This window comes from Convolutriloba macropyga, chromosome 1 (genome assembly GCF_964194025.1).
Source record: "Convolutriloba macropyga chromosome 1, txConMacr16.3, whole genome shotgun sequence".
NCBI lineage: Eukaryota > Metazoa > Xenacoelomorpha > Acoela > Convolutidae > Convolutriloba > Convolutriloba macropyga.
In genome coordinates, this window is record NC_134468.1 from 31,008,174 (window position 1) to 31,025,557 (window position 17,384).

Consider the following 17,384-nt stretch of genomic DNA (forward strand, 5'->3'; position numbering starts at 1 on the left):
GACAAAGTTGTGGTCTTACTCGATGATTGGACACTAGGAAGTTTACTTTGATTTGCGCCAGCATTAGAGTTACTGTTGTTGCCGTTTGAAGGGGATTTTGATGAATAAATTCTCTCAGCTCCATGGAGAAGTGTGTTATGGGAGCTGTTGCAACCGTCCTTCCTGCATTTCCTGGGATTTGGGCATTGCCTGAACATGTGCTTTTCTCTCAAACATGAGAAACACAGTTTTGCTTCAGCCACTACCTTTGCTCGCTGAGTGGGAGACTTTTCTTTAAATACCCTACACTCCCAGATGCGGTGGATACCTTTACACACAATGCAGCGAGGGGTTGCAAGCGTTGCCGATGTTGAGGCTGGTCTCTGAGTGCCCTTAGTTTGTGTATTAGCAGCAAAAGTTCTTGAGGCAACTTTGGTCTTTACTACTGAGTTGGTGTTATCCTCAGTTCTTGCTTTCGACGAAGTTTGTTTCATTAAATCATGAGCCTCGGCCTTCTCCTTCAACCAATCGTTGAAGTCAAGGAGTGTTGGCTTAACCCAATGTTTCTTCACTGTGAAGAGTGACCAAGACTCTTTCAGATTGGGCGGCAATTTTTGCACAGCCGTATTGAGAAGTGAGGCGCTCTTAAGGTCTGCGTCATATGAAAGTGATTTAAAGACCCCAACAAGACTTGAAATTGTTGCAGAATAGTTTATGATGTTATCACTATTGTGCATCTTTAGTGGTGGAAAAGAGCTGAGTTTTTCTAAGTGTGCACTGACTACTGCCTGTGGTTGGCCAAATTTACGTTCGAGTGTCTTAAGTGCGTCCTTGTACATTACACCGCAGTATGCGAACTCAGCGATGGCGGTTTTAGCTTTTCCAGTTACAAGAGTTTTTAAGTATGTTAACTTGACGTCATCAGTCAAGGACTGTGCGTCTATGGCGCTTTTAAATTGTCCGAACCATTCGTGCCACTGCAGGGGATCACCATTGTATTGTGCCAACTTCCACTCGGGCAGTGGATCGTTCTTCTTACAAGTAATTGCGTCCGCCAACTGCTTTATCAAATCCGCAGAGTCCAAAGAAGGAGCCGAAGGTGTGGGATGCGGCGGGCCACCCCAACACAACGGGTTCGGAACGGTAGCTCCATACGTTGGCGGAATGATCGGAGTGACAAAGGTGGGGGCGGTACCTGCGGAAGAACTAAATGGATTCGCTTGCATGAAGTCTGATGTTACGTAATTTTGAGCGCCTGCTGCTGCTTGTACATGAGGGGAGCGGTGCGATGTAGATATATGAGGGTTGATTAACGGGGCCGGTTGTACGGTGTATAAATTTGCAGATGTACGTACAAGTGGTACTGCATTAGGTGGGACTGCTGCCGGAAAACGCCAGACATTTGGATCTGGAGGAGCAGGAGGTGCATGGGTTATGGGTACAAAGTTTTGGGGCTGAAAAGTCTTTTGTGGAGGTGGTGGATGAATTAATTGAGGCACGAAATTGTTTGCCGGGGAAATGAATGGTGCAGGCGGAGAATGGGGTAACAGATTGACATTATTCGCCACGGGGTTAGTGGCTTGTAGTGGGAGTGCTTGTGGCGGCGAAGGAGGAAAGCGGAATGCTGGTGGGATTAACGGAAAATGCGGTGGTGCGGGGTTTATAACGGGGGGTGGAGGGGCTGGTACATTTATGTGTGCCTGTTGCAGATTAAGTGCTAGCGGAGCATTAATAAGTGTATTTAAAGGTAGTGCACGCGAAGGGCTGACTAAATTCAACTGTCCCGGCATGCTCGACCTGCGAGGGAATTGATGATCTAACTGTAAACCATCGAAGTGCATTGTTGCTTGAGACAGTTGTCGGGCTGTGTTTGGGGCGTTTAGTTTAGTTGGCATACCAAAGTTTATTGGTGGTGATGGAGGCGTATATTGAGGCTGTCGCTGCTCTTGCATGATGTTGTTTGCAACATGTGCATCATTGGTTACATTGGTTCTACTACTTGGTTCATGGACAGGGAGGTTGATGTTGGCCTCAACTTGACCGTGTGTATTGAGATTGAAGTGTGAGTTTGGAAGTTGAGCTGAAGAAGGTCGTTGGACAATTGCTTGGTTGGATTGGGCGATGGAACCAGAAAAGTGCAAACTCGGTTCGTTTGCAACATCTGCCATGTTCCCGGCCGGTGACGAATTAACCCAATCTTGAACAAGTTTCTTGCTCTTGACTGAACTTCTTTCCGTAAAGAGCCCTCTCATTTTGCTTGTATCAGACCCGCCTGTTGCTGATTTTGTCATCAACTCAATTTCCTCAAGGGCTGCAGCAGCTACTTCCTTGCGATGATCCTCCTCAAGCTGCTCAATTTCTAATTCCCGCAATTTCGTTTGTTTTTCAATTTCAAGACGTTGTCTAGCAATGCGAAGCCTTGCCTCAAGTTGTTTCTCAAGTTCCTCCCTTTTTAGTCTTGATAATTCTAAGTCTCGTTGACGCTGACTTGATCTTTTTGAGGAAGTCGTATGCGAACCTGATCTTGAGTGGTGAGAGGTATACATCTCTGCTGTCTCTTTGTCTTGGACCGAATTGATATACCCTCGAGCGGCAGCAATGAACTCGTCAGTTTTCTTTGTTACAGTCTCTAACCATTTCTCAAGATTCTTACAGGCAGCGTCTGGATCTTCAGTCTTTTGTGCCAGATCAAAGAGCTCTTCATTCTTATCAACTACTCTAGTAAAGGCATCTTTGCACTTCACAATCAGACGTTCGATCTTAACTTTCCTATCTTGTTTATCAACAGCATTGTTAATTTCCCCATAGATGTTATTAAGTTCAGCCTCTAATTTTGCTCTTGCACTATAAAGTTCGTTGAATTTGTCCTGCAAAGTTGTCATGATCTTAAGAAAAACAGGAACCACAAGTTTAATTTAGTACTATTATAAAGTACACAGACATGCAACAGCACAACACAAATGGGTTATACCGAACCCTAGTGTGACGCTTTGCCTAGCAAACCGCCAAAGAGCGAAGAAGTTCGTCGAGTACAATAGTACCCGGCGAAAGAAAAAGAGAACGGTGCGCAGGAAGCGCGAAAAGGGGCAGAACGGGAGACGGGACGGACGGGAAGAGACGCCGAACGAGTAGCGCACGACGCAACGGGAAACCGGACGGACAAACGGGAGCGTCGGGCGAATGGCGCGCGACGAAACAGGAAAACGGCACGGGCGGGGCGGAAACTTCGGGCGGATGGCGCGCGACGAAACGGGAAAACGGCACGGGCGGGGCGGAAACCACAAGCGAGGAGGCGGGAAGATCGATGCTAGCAGACCACAGCAACAAACTCAACCAAACAAGCTAGCCGTAACTCCAGAATAAACTTAAGTCACACCCTAGAAAGAAGGAGAGGAGCTACTGCCAGGTAAACTAGCACAAAACATTATGGGGCTTTATCAACGGCATCAAAACATGAAACAATTTACGGCAACGATGTATTATAACCAAAATTCGAAAAGGTCAGGAACTTTACTAGCCGTAACTCCAGAACAAACTTAAGTCACACCCTAGCAAACTACCCTACCCAGACAACAAAAGTGCATACTACAAAAATTAATAAAGCTACAACAAATTGCTAGCAAACCAGTGTGGTGAAAGTCACGAAACAAACCAGCCGTAACTCCAGAATGAACTTAAGTCACACCCTAGCAAGGAATGAGACTACACAACAAACCAGCATGCTAGCAGAGAGAAATTTTACTACAGCAGAAACTCAACATACTACATCATACAACAGATAAACGGGGGATAGAAGGAAACAAAGTGACCCGGAAACAAAAAGACGGAAGCGGAAAATGAAACCTGATAACCTGCGGAAAACGGACGGTAGTGAAAAACTCGAATGATGGGGAGAGCGAAACGTTTAGTAAAGCGCTATCGGAGAGAACCAACCACCAACTAACCCGTAACTTGTGAGTTAACTAAGTCACACCGCCAGTCAGCGGGTAGACTCCCTCAACAGCGCAAGACTAAGTGACATTCAGGTTATCAAAGGCTTGTGTGAGTTCCGCCTCCTCGAACGCATGACGGGTGCGACGCGTTTTACGACGGCGCTTTGAAAGGTTCTTCGGTCGGGAGCGTGTTATCAAGGACCGGAGGTTGTTCTTATGAGCTAAGACTATAGTGAGTGTTTTCAGCTCAAGCGCAGGCCTTTGGTGTAATGCTCTGTACTCTTTAAGTAAACTAAGATCTTTCTGTTTACGTTTAGACACAATGTCTTTCACTAAATGGATTGTAACTAGAGTACTACGCTTGAGCTGATTGTAAAAATCAGGAGTTCCCTCTCTGGGGCAATACACTATAGCTTCTATGCGCTCCTGATACTTTTCAAGCACTTCAATAAGCTGCGAAGGTGTTAAAGGCTTATTGTTGTTACTGCGATGACGGGACAATGAATTGTTCACCACATCATGCCATATAACTAGCCTCTTTTTATCATGGAAGAAGTGACTCAATTGAAATTGCGCGGTTTTTCGGACTTTCAAGCGTTAGGATTAAAACTCAGACCTGGTAATGCGTAAATTCCTTTTTTATAATGGTCTTGTAACGCTTGAGGCAAGGTTTTTATGGCGTGATGCAGTGAACTTGCAGCTAATATAAAAACCATATAATATTTTTTACAACATAATTGACTTGAGCTTTGCTCAAACTCCGAGCCTTGATGTTAAAGGCACGATTTTCACGAGTTACCAAGAATAAGCGCTTATTTGAGAGAAAAAATCAGTTCCCTGATTCTTTTTTTCAAAATTTGAAAAATTTGACCAAACTCTAAATTCTACCCTTTTTTATACAAATGTTCGATCCGCCATCTATCAACGCTTTATATAATTTTTTTTCCTTGCAAAATTATATCAAGTTTGGTCAATTTTTTCAAACTTTTTTTTTGCTTCGCTGAGTTTATTTCGTATACGACTTTACCCGTTCCAATAACCTTTATTTAGCCCAATTGGGTCAATTCCAAACTTTTGACAAAAAATTTTCAAATTCGTTGTTTTTTCAAGAAAAAATATGTTTATATATATGGGGGTGGGTTATCGGTGATCGGTGAACTCAAAAAAAATTGTTATATGGGATAGGAAATTGGTTCTGGGGGCTAGATTTGCCGGTTAAGTAATATTAAATTACTGCAACAATAAGAAGTTTTTTTTCGGATAAGTCTTACAGTTTTCTGGAGTTTTTTTTTTGTTTTGTCATCTCCAGCACACCACTAGCCGAGTCACCGCCCGAAGTGTTGACGTCAGTGCATGAAAAGTTTGGCCCATCTTGAGAAGTGTGGTTGTTTTCTCATCCTCGTTCTCGTTGAAAAAACCAAGATCCTCATCGTCCAATTTTGGCATTCAAGATTTGTTCCAGATCAAGTTATATAACTGCATCTGCGGCATGCCCAGAATCGATTTGGTATAACCAAATGTCCGCCTTGCTCGCGCGTACCGTCTTGAAAGAGCGCGCAATAACCCGTAACTCTACTCTACCTTGACTGAATATTTGTTCCCAGCAAGGAACTTTATCTTAAAGTTAAACTGACGAATTCGGGAAATGGTAAAATGAACAAATGGGTCAAACAAAACGTATAACGGAAGTTTGTTTACACAATTCCAAGAGTTGTTGAGTGTTATGTGAATGAACCTTGTGTGTAATTCAGTTTCTATACAAAACAAAGGGAGTTTTCACATTGTAGTCCCCTGATTCAGTGTCTAACATTCATTGTTTAACAATTTCTCAAGCCGGGAGCGGCATCAAAAGTAAAGCTGACAAAACAGTCTTTCGTATGTTAATTCAGTAAGCAAAACGATAAATCCGACTGTATTCTGTATTCAACAACGCATAAAGGCCAACGGCCCCTCTCAATGGCCCGGCAAATCTAGCTCGATCTTTTTTAGCAGGTATTTTGTCTGAGTCGATTTTCGACTCATATTGGTCACCGATACGTTTTCGAAACATAAAAATATTAAGCCTAAAAAGGGCGCAATCGATTCAGTATATTAGTAGGCTCAACGAAAATTATGTTTAACGAACTTTTTCCAAGCTTTCTATGCTAAATAGAACGTATTTTGTGTGCATTTAATCTTTTTATAATGCTTACATGGTTAAGAGATTACGTAATAGTTTTCTCGCTGGATAGATTTCTCGCTGCTTTATTTAAATAGCGCATTGTTCATTTAGTTTACTCGGTAACAATTATAGCATGGTTATTGTAGACACATAGTACCCTTCATTCCTAGTCCAAAAAATTTTTATGATTGACAGTTTTCAAGCTTATCTAAAACAATTATCATACAGACAAAAAATTACGAAATTGCTCTTAATGCTCTCTCAATATTTTTCAACCCTGTTTAGAATAGCGATTCGAAAATTGAAGAAAAAATAGAAGTAATAGCGGAGTAAAAGTTAACCGATTGTCAGCTTCTTGCCGTTTATTTGTATTCGTTAACTTGTAGTAGTTATGTCTTCATGTTAAAATCCAACGAATTGTGGTAACTTCGAGATTTTTTATCGAATTGTTGTAATAATGACAATTTTTGAGTAATTAATTTTCAGGGAAAAAAACAAAGAAAATTTGGCAATTCATATAACTTACACTGAAATTTGTTATCGTGACTGGGGGACAGTGTTCTCAATACAACAGCACTAAATAGCTCGTCGCCAATTCAAATTGTAAAACTATAGGAAGTACGTCAGCTGTTTTTCTGGAGAACTATGACTGCATGTAGAATGTATTTTTGAAACATTGCGGTGAGATTCTTTCCTCTCTAATGTTTCTCCCTTGAGGTTTCACCCCCCCCCCCCCCCGTTTTCGTTATGTTTTTGTTCGAAAAAGTTCTGGGATCTAGTTCATTTTACTATTTTAGAATATTCATCTAATTGGACATTATGTTCCCGTCGTCATGTGCGCATGTGCTATTTTAGCATAAGTTTGTGGGGGCTTGTAAATAGGGGCTCAAAACATGTTAGATCCGAATTTTGAGAACTCAGAATGCTTTCGTGTCACCAATAAAAGCTTAACTCAATTTTGCCTTGCGGTTATCGATTGTAGATTGCTTTCATTGAAAACCATCAAAATGACTCGCAAGTTTTCCATTGTTTCCTTAATGCGATCAACTCTCTCGTGATGGAGCTGAAATCTGTCAAAGCAAATCGGCTCTGTCAAGTACCAACTCTGGCAACTCCTAATGGAGAGTGTAACATCTTGTGTGAATGTGAGTTTGGTATTGTTTCAGACACTTAGTGAGTGCGTCACAGGACGGGAAACTGATAGTCTGGGACTCATACAGCACAAACAAGGTGCACGCCATTCCCTTGAGGTCCTCATGGGTGATGACTTGTGCGTATGCACCCAGTGGCAGCTTCGTCGCCTCGGGAGGTCTCGACAACATCTGCTCTATTTACGGACTGAAGACTAGGGAAGGAAACGTCAAAGTCACCCGAGAACTCAACGGACACACAGGTCAGCTACATCACATCTACCTTGACAAAATTTTACAGATTTAAAGATTCTTGTGACACCTTCAATTTTGTAGTTTTTGAACCGTTTTTTGCTGTTTTTGAACGATTTTGAGCAGGACATCGACTATTGTTACCACCAATATAGCATATTTAATTTTGCATCCGAATTCACGCTAGAAGCATATGCTGAAATTATTTCCTCGGCCTTTCTCTTGCTCTCTTACCTTGGCACTACTGCAGTTGTGAGCATTTGTTAATTGTGAAAGCTGTCTAGCAGTTGCAGCTTGCAAAAACAACTTCTGGCAGAAAATTTTGCATTTATAATGCACAAACTAGTCCTGCAAGTTAAAGCAATATGGATTAAGGGGAAATTTCTGCAAGTTCTGCAATATTTTGACGACTAACTTTATGTTCCAGGCTACCTATCTTGTTGCCGGTTCATGGACGATCATCAAATCATCTCCAGCTCTGGTGACACCACATGGTAAGTCCTTCATATTGAAAACAACATAGACAACAATTCTTTTTTATAATATTTTTGTATTATTTGCTTGGGTCTCTGTTTGTTTGAAAACTCCTATAATCTTGCCTTTTTGGTATTATCTTTTCAAAGATAAACTTTTTGTATGTAAAATGTTTAAATGTGAGTTCAGCCATCTGCAGTTTTATATTTATATAAAACTTTTTCAAAAAGTGTGGTTCAAGTATAAATCAGATCAATCAGACTTTAAAGCTTCAAAGAAATATGGCTTGATTGAATGTGGCTGTTGATATTTAGTGCTGTGCTTTGCCGGCAGGACTTGTGCAACTGTAAAAAGGTTTTTGAACCTTTCTTCCTGTTTTCAATATATTTTTAAAATAAATAAAGTTTAAACTAGCTAGTCATAAAATCCTCTGGAGTTCGTTTGTTCCAAATTTCTTAAAGATTTGTTCAACAGTTTTCTACCGCTAGCTACTTTTATTTTTCTCGATCAGTTGCAATTTGTTCGTGATTGCTATCTTTTTAAATTTAACTTTCACTTTTTTAGTGTTAATTTTTGATTGGCGGTTTTCTGCAATAAATGTTTATGCTTGTTTTTGATGTTCTCGTGATTGTACTCTTTTTCAAACTTGATTTTTATTTGTTTCGTTGATGAGTGTTGTTCACTCTCTTTGTTTGTTGAATCTTTTTTGGTATCAAGCGTTTTGTTGTTGATGAGTGATAGTTACTGAAAATTATCTCTTCAATCTAACTGTTCTTACACTGCTGGAAATAATGTGCTCTCAATTAATTTTTTTTTCTGGTTTCTGGTCTAAGTTTTTCGGTTAGGATTTTTAATTAATTTTTAATTGATTGGATCAAATTTTTATAATGTTATCCGATTTAGTTTGATAACATCTTGCGGACTTGGTGCACTATCTTTAATATTGTGCACTATCTTTAATTTTAAAATATATTCCTTTATTCTTTATTTCATTATTAAAACCGTTCAAAATTTTTTGTTTTCGTTTTCTAAATCGAAGTCTCTGGTTTTTAATTGCTATAATTTTTTTAGCACAAGTTTTTAGGCAACGATTTTAATTTTTGCAAAGGAGGAAGTTTTGTTGTGGAGGTTAATGACTTCCAAATGCTGAGTTAACTTACTGAATCAAATAAATGAATGCGCCGGTACTAAAGATTTTTTTATTTGTTGTGCTTTTGCATATCACAAATGTTCTCAAGTTTAGCAGTTTTGTTTTTAAACATTGCTCTACATGTTGAACTGTCCCTTTTTTGGAGCTTTAATGATAGACGTGTATTGAATTCCCTTCAGTTAGACTTCAACATATTATTGACAATTGTTGATATGTTTAAATGATTAAAATTAAATGCAATCTTAACCTCCTTCTTGTCAAAATTGTTTCATTTTTACTTCAATTATCTTAGAAACGTTTGAATGGAAAAGTGTAAGTTCTGCTTTTCCAATGATTTTCGTAGGAAAATTAAGTCGGTTCTGCCATGTGACCTACAGTGGTTTACGCTGTAATGAAGAATTGCTGTTATACTTCGAAGCTGAATTAAGCTCACGAACCATAGGTTTCAAAAACTGAAAGAAAGTTGATGTGACTGAGTTCAAAAATTTTAGAATGTTTTTGGAACTCAAGGGGTATTTCAGTTATTTAATTGCTCTAGAGCGAAGTTCGAAGGAAATACTTTTACGACTCGAAGAGGAGTATTGAGATTCTACAGGTTTTTTTAGCAGAAAGCAAGTTTTTTCATGACTTGAATTTTGACTTCTTTCTGTTCGAGCATTTACCTCCGTTTTTGATTGTTGACTTCTGTTTTCGAACATTGGACTTTAACAGTGGCTTCGTTTGTAATGTATAGCAATTAGGAACTGCTGGTAATGTTCAAGGTGAAGAGGTCATTCTGAGATTAATTGTTCCTATATAAATCACCCCTAATTATCTAAACTACACCGCACAAACCCCCCCCCCCCCCACCACCTATATACCCCCCGACCTACCCCTTCCCCCAAACTACTCCCTCCCTTCACCTAAACCCCCCCCCCCAACTACCCCAGCACTACCCACCTCCCAAATCTACCTACCCACCCACCCCACCTAGCTCCCCCCGCACTTAAAAAATTGTCGGCGTTTTTAAAACACTTTAATGTGGTTTGTTTGGCTACTTTTGTTTTTTTCTCTTGTCTTTTTTGATGTTCTGATTTCGGTAAGGTTAGGTTAGAGATTATAATGCACGACGATTCGAGTCTTTGCCGGTATTCTGCTGGCTATGTTTTATCGTATGTGTCTTTTTTTTGTAAAATGTTTGATCAAAAGTTTTTTATGAAATTCTTTTGATATAACTTCTCAACTGACTTTTTCACGCTTGACTTCTTTATTTGTGCATGACCTAAATTCCTCTTATTCAGAAATTAAGTCTGTTGCTAAAACAGAAGCACTTGTAAGATCAGCAACGACAAAGCCATGTGGTTAATGTTTGAGAATGTTAAGGCAGAGTTTGCAGTTCAAACCCCTCTTTCGTCCATATTATCTGCACCCATTAAAAAATTATGTAGGTTACCGCCCCCTCTGAATTAGTTGCCCCGTCTGTCGTTCGAGAGAAGTTTGTCTAATGTAAAGGTGTCAATCGGGGATCCAAATATGAATTTTCAGAGGCTCAAAAAACAATGTGTCCGTGTCTTGCTACGAATTAGTATTACAAAATTGGGAGTAGCTCATGTAGTTGTGACTGCACGGGATGTCGTATGACGTTATTAATTTTTTTTATTTTTCTATTTAATTTTAACTATATTTAGTCGGCAAGTTGCATAATGACAGGTATGACGATCGATTGAGCTTTTTGGATCTTTTCCGTTTGTGCTTCTCCCAGCTTAGTGGGTGCACATTGTTTCAACCCCTTGACGCACGTGTCATATTTTTACAAAATGAGTTACACCTGTTCTGCAACTTGGGAATACGTAATGTACGAGGGGAGGGGGCACAAACGGAAAATACCCCGTTTTTTTGCTTTTGCAGATGACAAAGCCAAAATTTTGTAGCGTTTAATACCGGCGATACAGACGCTTCATCATGTTTATAATTGACAAGAATTGCGATACCAACAAAGGAAAGTGCAAATTGAGTTCATTCATTGACATCAGAGATGTTATAAGTTAATTTCATCAGTTTTTTTACTATGTTTAACTCATTTCAAATTGTTGTGATGACTGTGTTTGTAGCACCCTGTGGGACATAGAGACAGGCACGGCCAAGACAACATTCGAGGGCCACTCGGGAGACGTAATGAGTCTTTCTCTGGCACCAGACCAGAAAACTTTTCTGAGTGGTGCGTGCGACGCCTCCTGCAAGCTCTGGGACATCAGAGACGGCATGTGCAAGAACACTTTCGTAGGACACGAGTCAGACATCAACGCCGTCAACGTTAGCATCACAACTAAAGCTATTCTTCGCAAACAAACCGAAGTTATAGTCGCTTGTTACTTTGAATATAATTCTGCTAGCCCTAAATGCCAAACTGCTCTATTTTCGCCGTGAAAAGATGATAGTGATTGAAATGCATTTATTTTTGAATGCAGAATCTGTCCTTGGATTTAGTAGCCTATTTGTATTTAGCGGTATCTAATATGCTAAATGATATATATATATATATATATATAATATATATATATATATATATATATATATATATAATACATATATATATATATATATATATATATATATATATATATATATATATGTCAATTGAATTAGTGTAAGCTGTTAATCGAATGATTTTCTTGTAAGATTCCTGTTGGATAAACATTCGCTCTCACTGCCATAAAATGTGCTGCAATATGAATAATAAATAACTGAATTCAGGTGGCAGCAAAATAAAAGCACGTATAACCAAACATTAGTTCAATTCACCACCTAGGACACCATACAAGTCAGAAACAACCATTTAAGAGGTGCCCAGAAAATCTACATAAACCTGCAATACCTAACCATCAAAAATGGCTTCATTATGAAAGTGTGTGATTTGTTGATTTGTGTTTCTCTGTTTTAGTTTTTCCCGAACGGGTTTGCGTTTGCGACTGGGTCGGACGACGCTACTTGCCGACTGTTTGATATCAGAGCAGATCAAGAACTGGCGCTTTACTCGCACGACAACATCATCTGCGGCATCACCTCCGTCGACTTCAGTAAGAGTGGCAGACTTATGTGTGCTGGCTACGACGACTTCACCTGCAACGTCTGGGATGTCCTCAAAGCAGAGAGAGCAGGTCAGACAACACATATCCACCCTACTCAGTCCTACCCTTATTTCTCATTTCACATTACTTCTATCTTCAAAAAAATAAGCACAACGTATTTAAGCTGGTTCTTGAATTGCTCTTACTGTGACTACAGACTTGTTTTCGATGAGTGCTCTGAGACATCTGTTCATCTTTTATTTGTTTTCTCTTTTTTTTTAAATTGGCTAGTTTTGTTTGCCCAAGCAAGTTCTGTAAAAGAACTGCTCTGAAGTGCTCAATCCAAAAACTTACAAAAACATACCAAAAGATCATGAATGTTTTCGTTGTGCCTTTCCTTCTTCAAATTGTTGTTTCCAACGTGTCAATCTAAGTAAGTTCTAACTTTTTTCTGAAACTCTCTCTTTTTTCTCCTCAAGTGATGGATTTTTGCAAATTAAATTTTATTTCTCATCTTCAATATCCCTGAAATTGACTGCTAAAAACGGATAATTAGCCCCTAGAAATTATCAGAAAATTATCTTAAGTTACAAGTGTTAGGTTAAACTTTAGCCTGCAATTTTCCATATTAAAAGATTGCCACATTGACAAAAATGTAGACATAATTTTTCAGCTTTGGCCCTGAAAAAGAGACGAATTGTAAGATTATGTGAACCAAAAAGTTTCCCATCAGCAATAAGCTATCAACAGAATTGGTAAGCTAAAAAAACAACGGAAACTGTAGAGATCAAATCATAGTTATCCACAGAAGGCAAAAACAGTCCAGTTCATTAACGGACTTGAGTCTCAGAGCGTTTCAGCGCTGAATCAGCACATTTCAAGTGTACAAATTCAATTCAGTTCTGAAACATTGCATCTCCAGAATTTTTTTGAGTTTCTTTATGTGCAGTTGTTCTTCATTATGATTAAATTGTTGTCATAGAGTTCGCCCAGGCTAAATTTATCATGTTTAGTCTGAAAATTGCTCATACCCAAAAATTCAATCTGAGCAGAATAAGGTCATACTTTTGTAGCTTTTAACTGGTAATTACTCTAGAAGTATAAACACTATTTATACATAAGCCAGTTTGTAGGCAATTAGCTCTAAGCCCGTTTAGCTTAGTGGTTACAACTTAATACGCAAATTAAATGTTATAAGTAGTCACGCGGAGGTTCAACTCGCATATAGAGCAAACCTTGTTGGCAGGAGTTAAGCTGAACGTTTTATTTTTCATGTTTTCATGATTTAAATTTTGTTCAAAAAATCAAGACTGACCAGAGTAAATTGGGACATGAACAGACTACTGGCCATCCTAATAAATGTCTCTATACTGATTCAGCGCTGATTTCCTCTGCGACCAACCTCCGGGTTTTTCTTTGGAGGTTTGCATCTAAATAGCCAAAATTGGTCTAGGTTGATCATCAGCATGAGGTTGAAGCCTTTGAATGTGTTGTATCCTGGATCATACATTATTTCTTTCCTATGATCCTACAGTGCATTCATACTGTTGGTACACTGCGAAGAACAAAATCCGGGAGAAAGAAGCGCACGAAAAAACTGCAAATAAAGACCTCTGAGGTTTTTAAAATCCAAAAGCAGAAAAATGATTTAGATAGGACTAGTTATGAATGAGTCCGTGAGTTATAAATACATGAAAGTAATAGTTATAAATATATGTAACTTATAGTAATATAGTTACATGTAATCACCTAAGATTGATCTAAGTTGATTTTCTCCACAGTTCATCTCTCAATGACGCCTTAAAAACACTTGAATAACTTTGTTTCAAGGTTCCAGAAAGCATGCACATTGCACCAGTCAATTAAAAATTGATGTAGATTAACGTCAGTTTTTAAAAATATAATTCATCGCATGATATAAAAAACGAACAACAATATGTTTTCAATAATAATTTTTCTTTCAAAATTGGCCTAATTTAACTAGCTTTAAAATGAATTTTATTACTTTTACCAGGTTTTGAAAACTATTGTTTTGTTTGACATAAAGAAAATCAGATATTCACTAACTGAATGTCCATCAAAGAAACTTTCAATCTCAATATGTGTAAGTATATTTCTCTTTACATTATGAATAATTTTCGCCGAACCTTGTTAGAATCTCTATCAGAATCTTAATATATCGGATTTGTTTCTTGTTTCCTAACTTAGTATGTTTTTATTTTTTGCACTGCCGAGTGCTCATGATATATTTTTGTTATACTGATTTAATATGTAAGAGCACTCGTTTTTAAGCTTGGGTGCTTGTAACGTGCGGGCGACAATAACCGAAAAGATCTGAATCCGAGTATTCTTACAGAAGAAAAAAATGAGCCTTAATACAAAACGATACGGCATTAGTTTAAAAATGTGAAGAGTCGGAGTTGTATGTTCTCCAGGAAATGTTTTTTGTCCATTATAAGAGTATAAGAGTTTAAGAATATACTGTTTTGATCTTTGCCAGAGATTGGGGCAAAGCTCTACGAAAAAAAAACAAAATTATAAATTTGATTGGAATTCAACCTGAATTACCACTCCATCAAGGCAACTTTACAATTTACAAAGGATGGTTTCTAATGAATAGAAAGATCTTAGAAGCTTCGGCTGGTGGAGGAAAAACGTAATTTTTGCCAGTTTTTATTTGCAGTAGGATTGGTACTTTTTTCTTAATATAAGAGCTTTGTGACGCGTGCCTTTCAACTGTTTTTGTTTAAGAGCATTATATAAATTCTTTTACGTTAGAAAGCATTTGGGATAGAAAAAAAACCATCACGTTTTGCCGATGAAACTTTGTTGTTGTGGAATAGTTTTCGGATCGAATTTATTTTTTCAAATATTTCTACATTCGATTTGTTGTGGCTGATGATTAACTTCTCAAGTTTAACCTCAATCAAGTGCGATCCGTTTCTTCGGGAAACCGCTTCTAATTCAAAAATAAGATTCAAGTTCAAGAGATGTTTTTCTCTGAGTTGTATAATACAACTTGATTTGAACTGTTTTAAATCTTTAAACAAAACTGTGTGAAAATTTTAGCGCCGATCTTGAATTAATTTTCTGTTTTCTCATTTTTTTGTTACGCTTTCTTCTCTTGCTAGGTTTCTTAAATGAATCCTAAAAGAAACAAAGGTAGGGATAAGCAGCGTGTGTTCGTGTCGCAGGTGTGCTAGCTGGTCACGACAACAGAGTAAGTTGCTTGGGAGTCACCACGGACGGGTTGGCAGTCACAACGGGCAGCTGGGACAGTTTCCTCAAAGTATGGAACTGATCCATCCAGTCAACACTTTCAATGCTTCTACTACTAATACCCATATACACTCAAACGAGACAAGACAACAGTGCATCACCGCCCATCAATTCATACATCATGCAACACACAACCCAACCATCAAGGAACAAGCACCACTGTTCGGTACACAGGCGGCAGTGGTTCGATCCCCATGCTAGCCAAATGGAGTTGGACACTGAGTTGAACTGTTCCCTTGATTAGTTGTGGACTATTATTGACGAAAGACGCCAATGTTTGCTACTACTACCACTACCCTATGTTCCTCTATCAAACCCTGAACCGCATCTCTGAAGGAGCAAGAATTGTTTATGAAAACTTTTTTCCTGAGAATTTCGGGATTAAAATCATCAGTATTTTGGATCGATTTATGATTGCTAATAAAGCATATGTTGGTTATGTTTAATTTTGTTTTTAGAGCTGAAAATTGAAATATTCAACTTTCTTAAATTGATGATGCAATTTTATTTTATCTTTTGGAAATTCTCAATTTTTATATTTACCTTAATCTGAATTTGCTAGGAGACACCCCCTTATGTCGCTTATTATATCTTTATGAATCTACTAAGCGACCCGAAATAATTTTATGTACAACAGCTATGAATTATTGCAGGAATCTAATTTTAAATATATCATTTTGTTTTCTAAAGTTTCAATACATTTTAAATTTATATTTTCCCTCAATATTCGACCCTTGTTTTTTTCAAGTTTCAATCAAATTCTCTAACCCTTGAAATTGTGTAGAAATGATAATTTTGTAAAAAAAATACAATGGAAAACTGGCATAAATTACAGAAAAATCGTTTCATGGTTTTGAAATGAGTACCGGGAAATGTTGACTGTGGAACGCGCTTATCGGTTTTCCATATGTTTATAAATTCAAGTGAAATATTTCAATAATTTAGTTTTTATTGAACGGATGAAGGCTTTGTAGCTAATTGACAATTTTAGTTAATATCTTGATGTAAGGGAGAGTTACATCATATTTGAATGCACATACAATCATCGATACCTATGAGCATATATTCATTACTGGGAAATGCTTGTATAAACCTTGCCAATCCTACTTGCAAGCATACAGCAAAGTTAAACATCTTTACCCAATTTTTTCAAGCGGTGCTAAAAATCTTGAAATTTACTGTTGCGGCCCATTTTCAAGTCAAACAAACAAACAATAACCTGTGATGTAAGAACAGTGCTATTAGTCATATAGCGCCGACGTTTTTGTCAATATTTGCATGCTAAATATATATAGTCATGTTGAAAGGAACTTCCTTTTTAAGGCGCTTATTTGGGAAACGATTAGTCATACTGTGCTGTGAACATTTATAAAATCCCTCTGGGTGGTTTTTGAATAAAACCGACAATTTTAAAAAACCGAAATGTGACAAAAAGTGAACAAAAATTGCTAAATTTGAACAAAAATCAGTATTGCTTTAATCTATATTCTGGTTAGCAATTTTCAAACAATATCAATTTTTGTTCACGCGCTGTTTCGATTTGACATTTTTGATCAAAAATCACCTTTAGTTTAAAACAGTGACGTTGAATATCGCGATATGTTTTGCCGAGCAAACGTGCAAGTGAAATTGAACCTACGAGGGCTAATGAAAGTGCATACGTAATAATGAACTCCCTGAAGAAATTGTCAATGTAGTGAAAATGCCTTCTTTAGCGTGCATATCCCGAAATAAACGTGTTTCCTGTTTACATCGTTTTCCCCATAACAGCAAAGTGTCTATATTTAGATCACACACGCATTATTAAGCTGCATTGTGGTGTTTGGTCGCTTAGATATTTGAGAAAAAGCGATTTTCAAACACTGGTGGGAAAGAAATTCAGGTAAACTGTCTTTTTTAAGAGACTTAACGTTTTGTTTTTTAAAGCGGCGTTCTAAGATTAGCAAGAGCACAACGAAAGCATTTAGACAGATTTCAGTA

The 17,384-nt window shown here is 38.0% G+C and overlaps 1 protein-coding gene across 2 annotated transcripts in view; it reads left to right on the forward strand.

Annotated features, from left to right (window-relative positions):
• Nucleotides 1-16,836, forward strand: part of LOC142337870 (guanine nucleotide-binding protein G(I)/G(S)/G(T) subunit beta-1-like) — a 32,353-nt gene extending 15,517 nt beyond the window's left edge. For both annotated transcript variants that reach the window (XM_075387476.1, XM_075387484.1), the window contains exons 4-8: nucleotides 7,239-7,465; nucleotides 7,882-7,948; nucleotides 11,169-11,370; nucleotides 11,999-12,215; nucleotides 15,320-16,836. In XM_075387476.1, the coding sequence (XP_075243591.1) occupies nucleotides 7,239-7,465; nucleotides 7,882-7,948; nucleotides 11,169-11,370; nucleotides 11,999-12,215; nucleotides 15,320-15,426 (820 nt within the window). In that variant the 3' untranslated portion in view covers nucleotides 15,427-16,836. The remainder of the gene's footprint in view (nucleotides 1-7,238; nucleotides 7,466-7,881; nucleotides 7,949-11,168; nucleotides 11,371-11,998; nucleotides 12,216-15,319) is intronic.
• The last annotated feature ends 548 nt before the right edge of the window (nucleotides 16,837-17,384 follow it).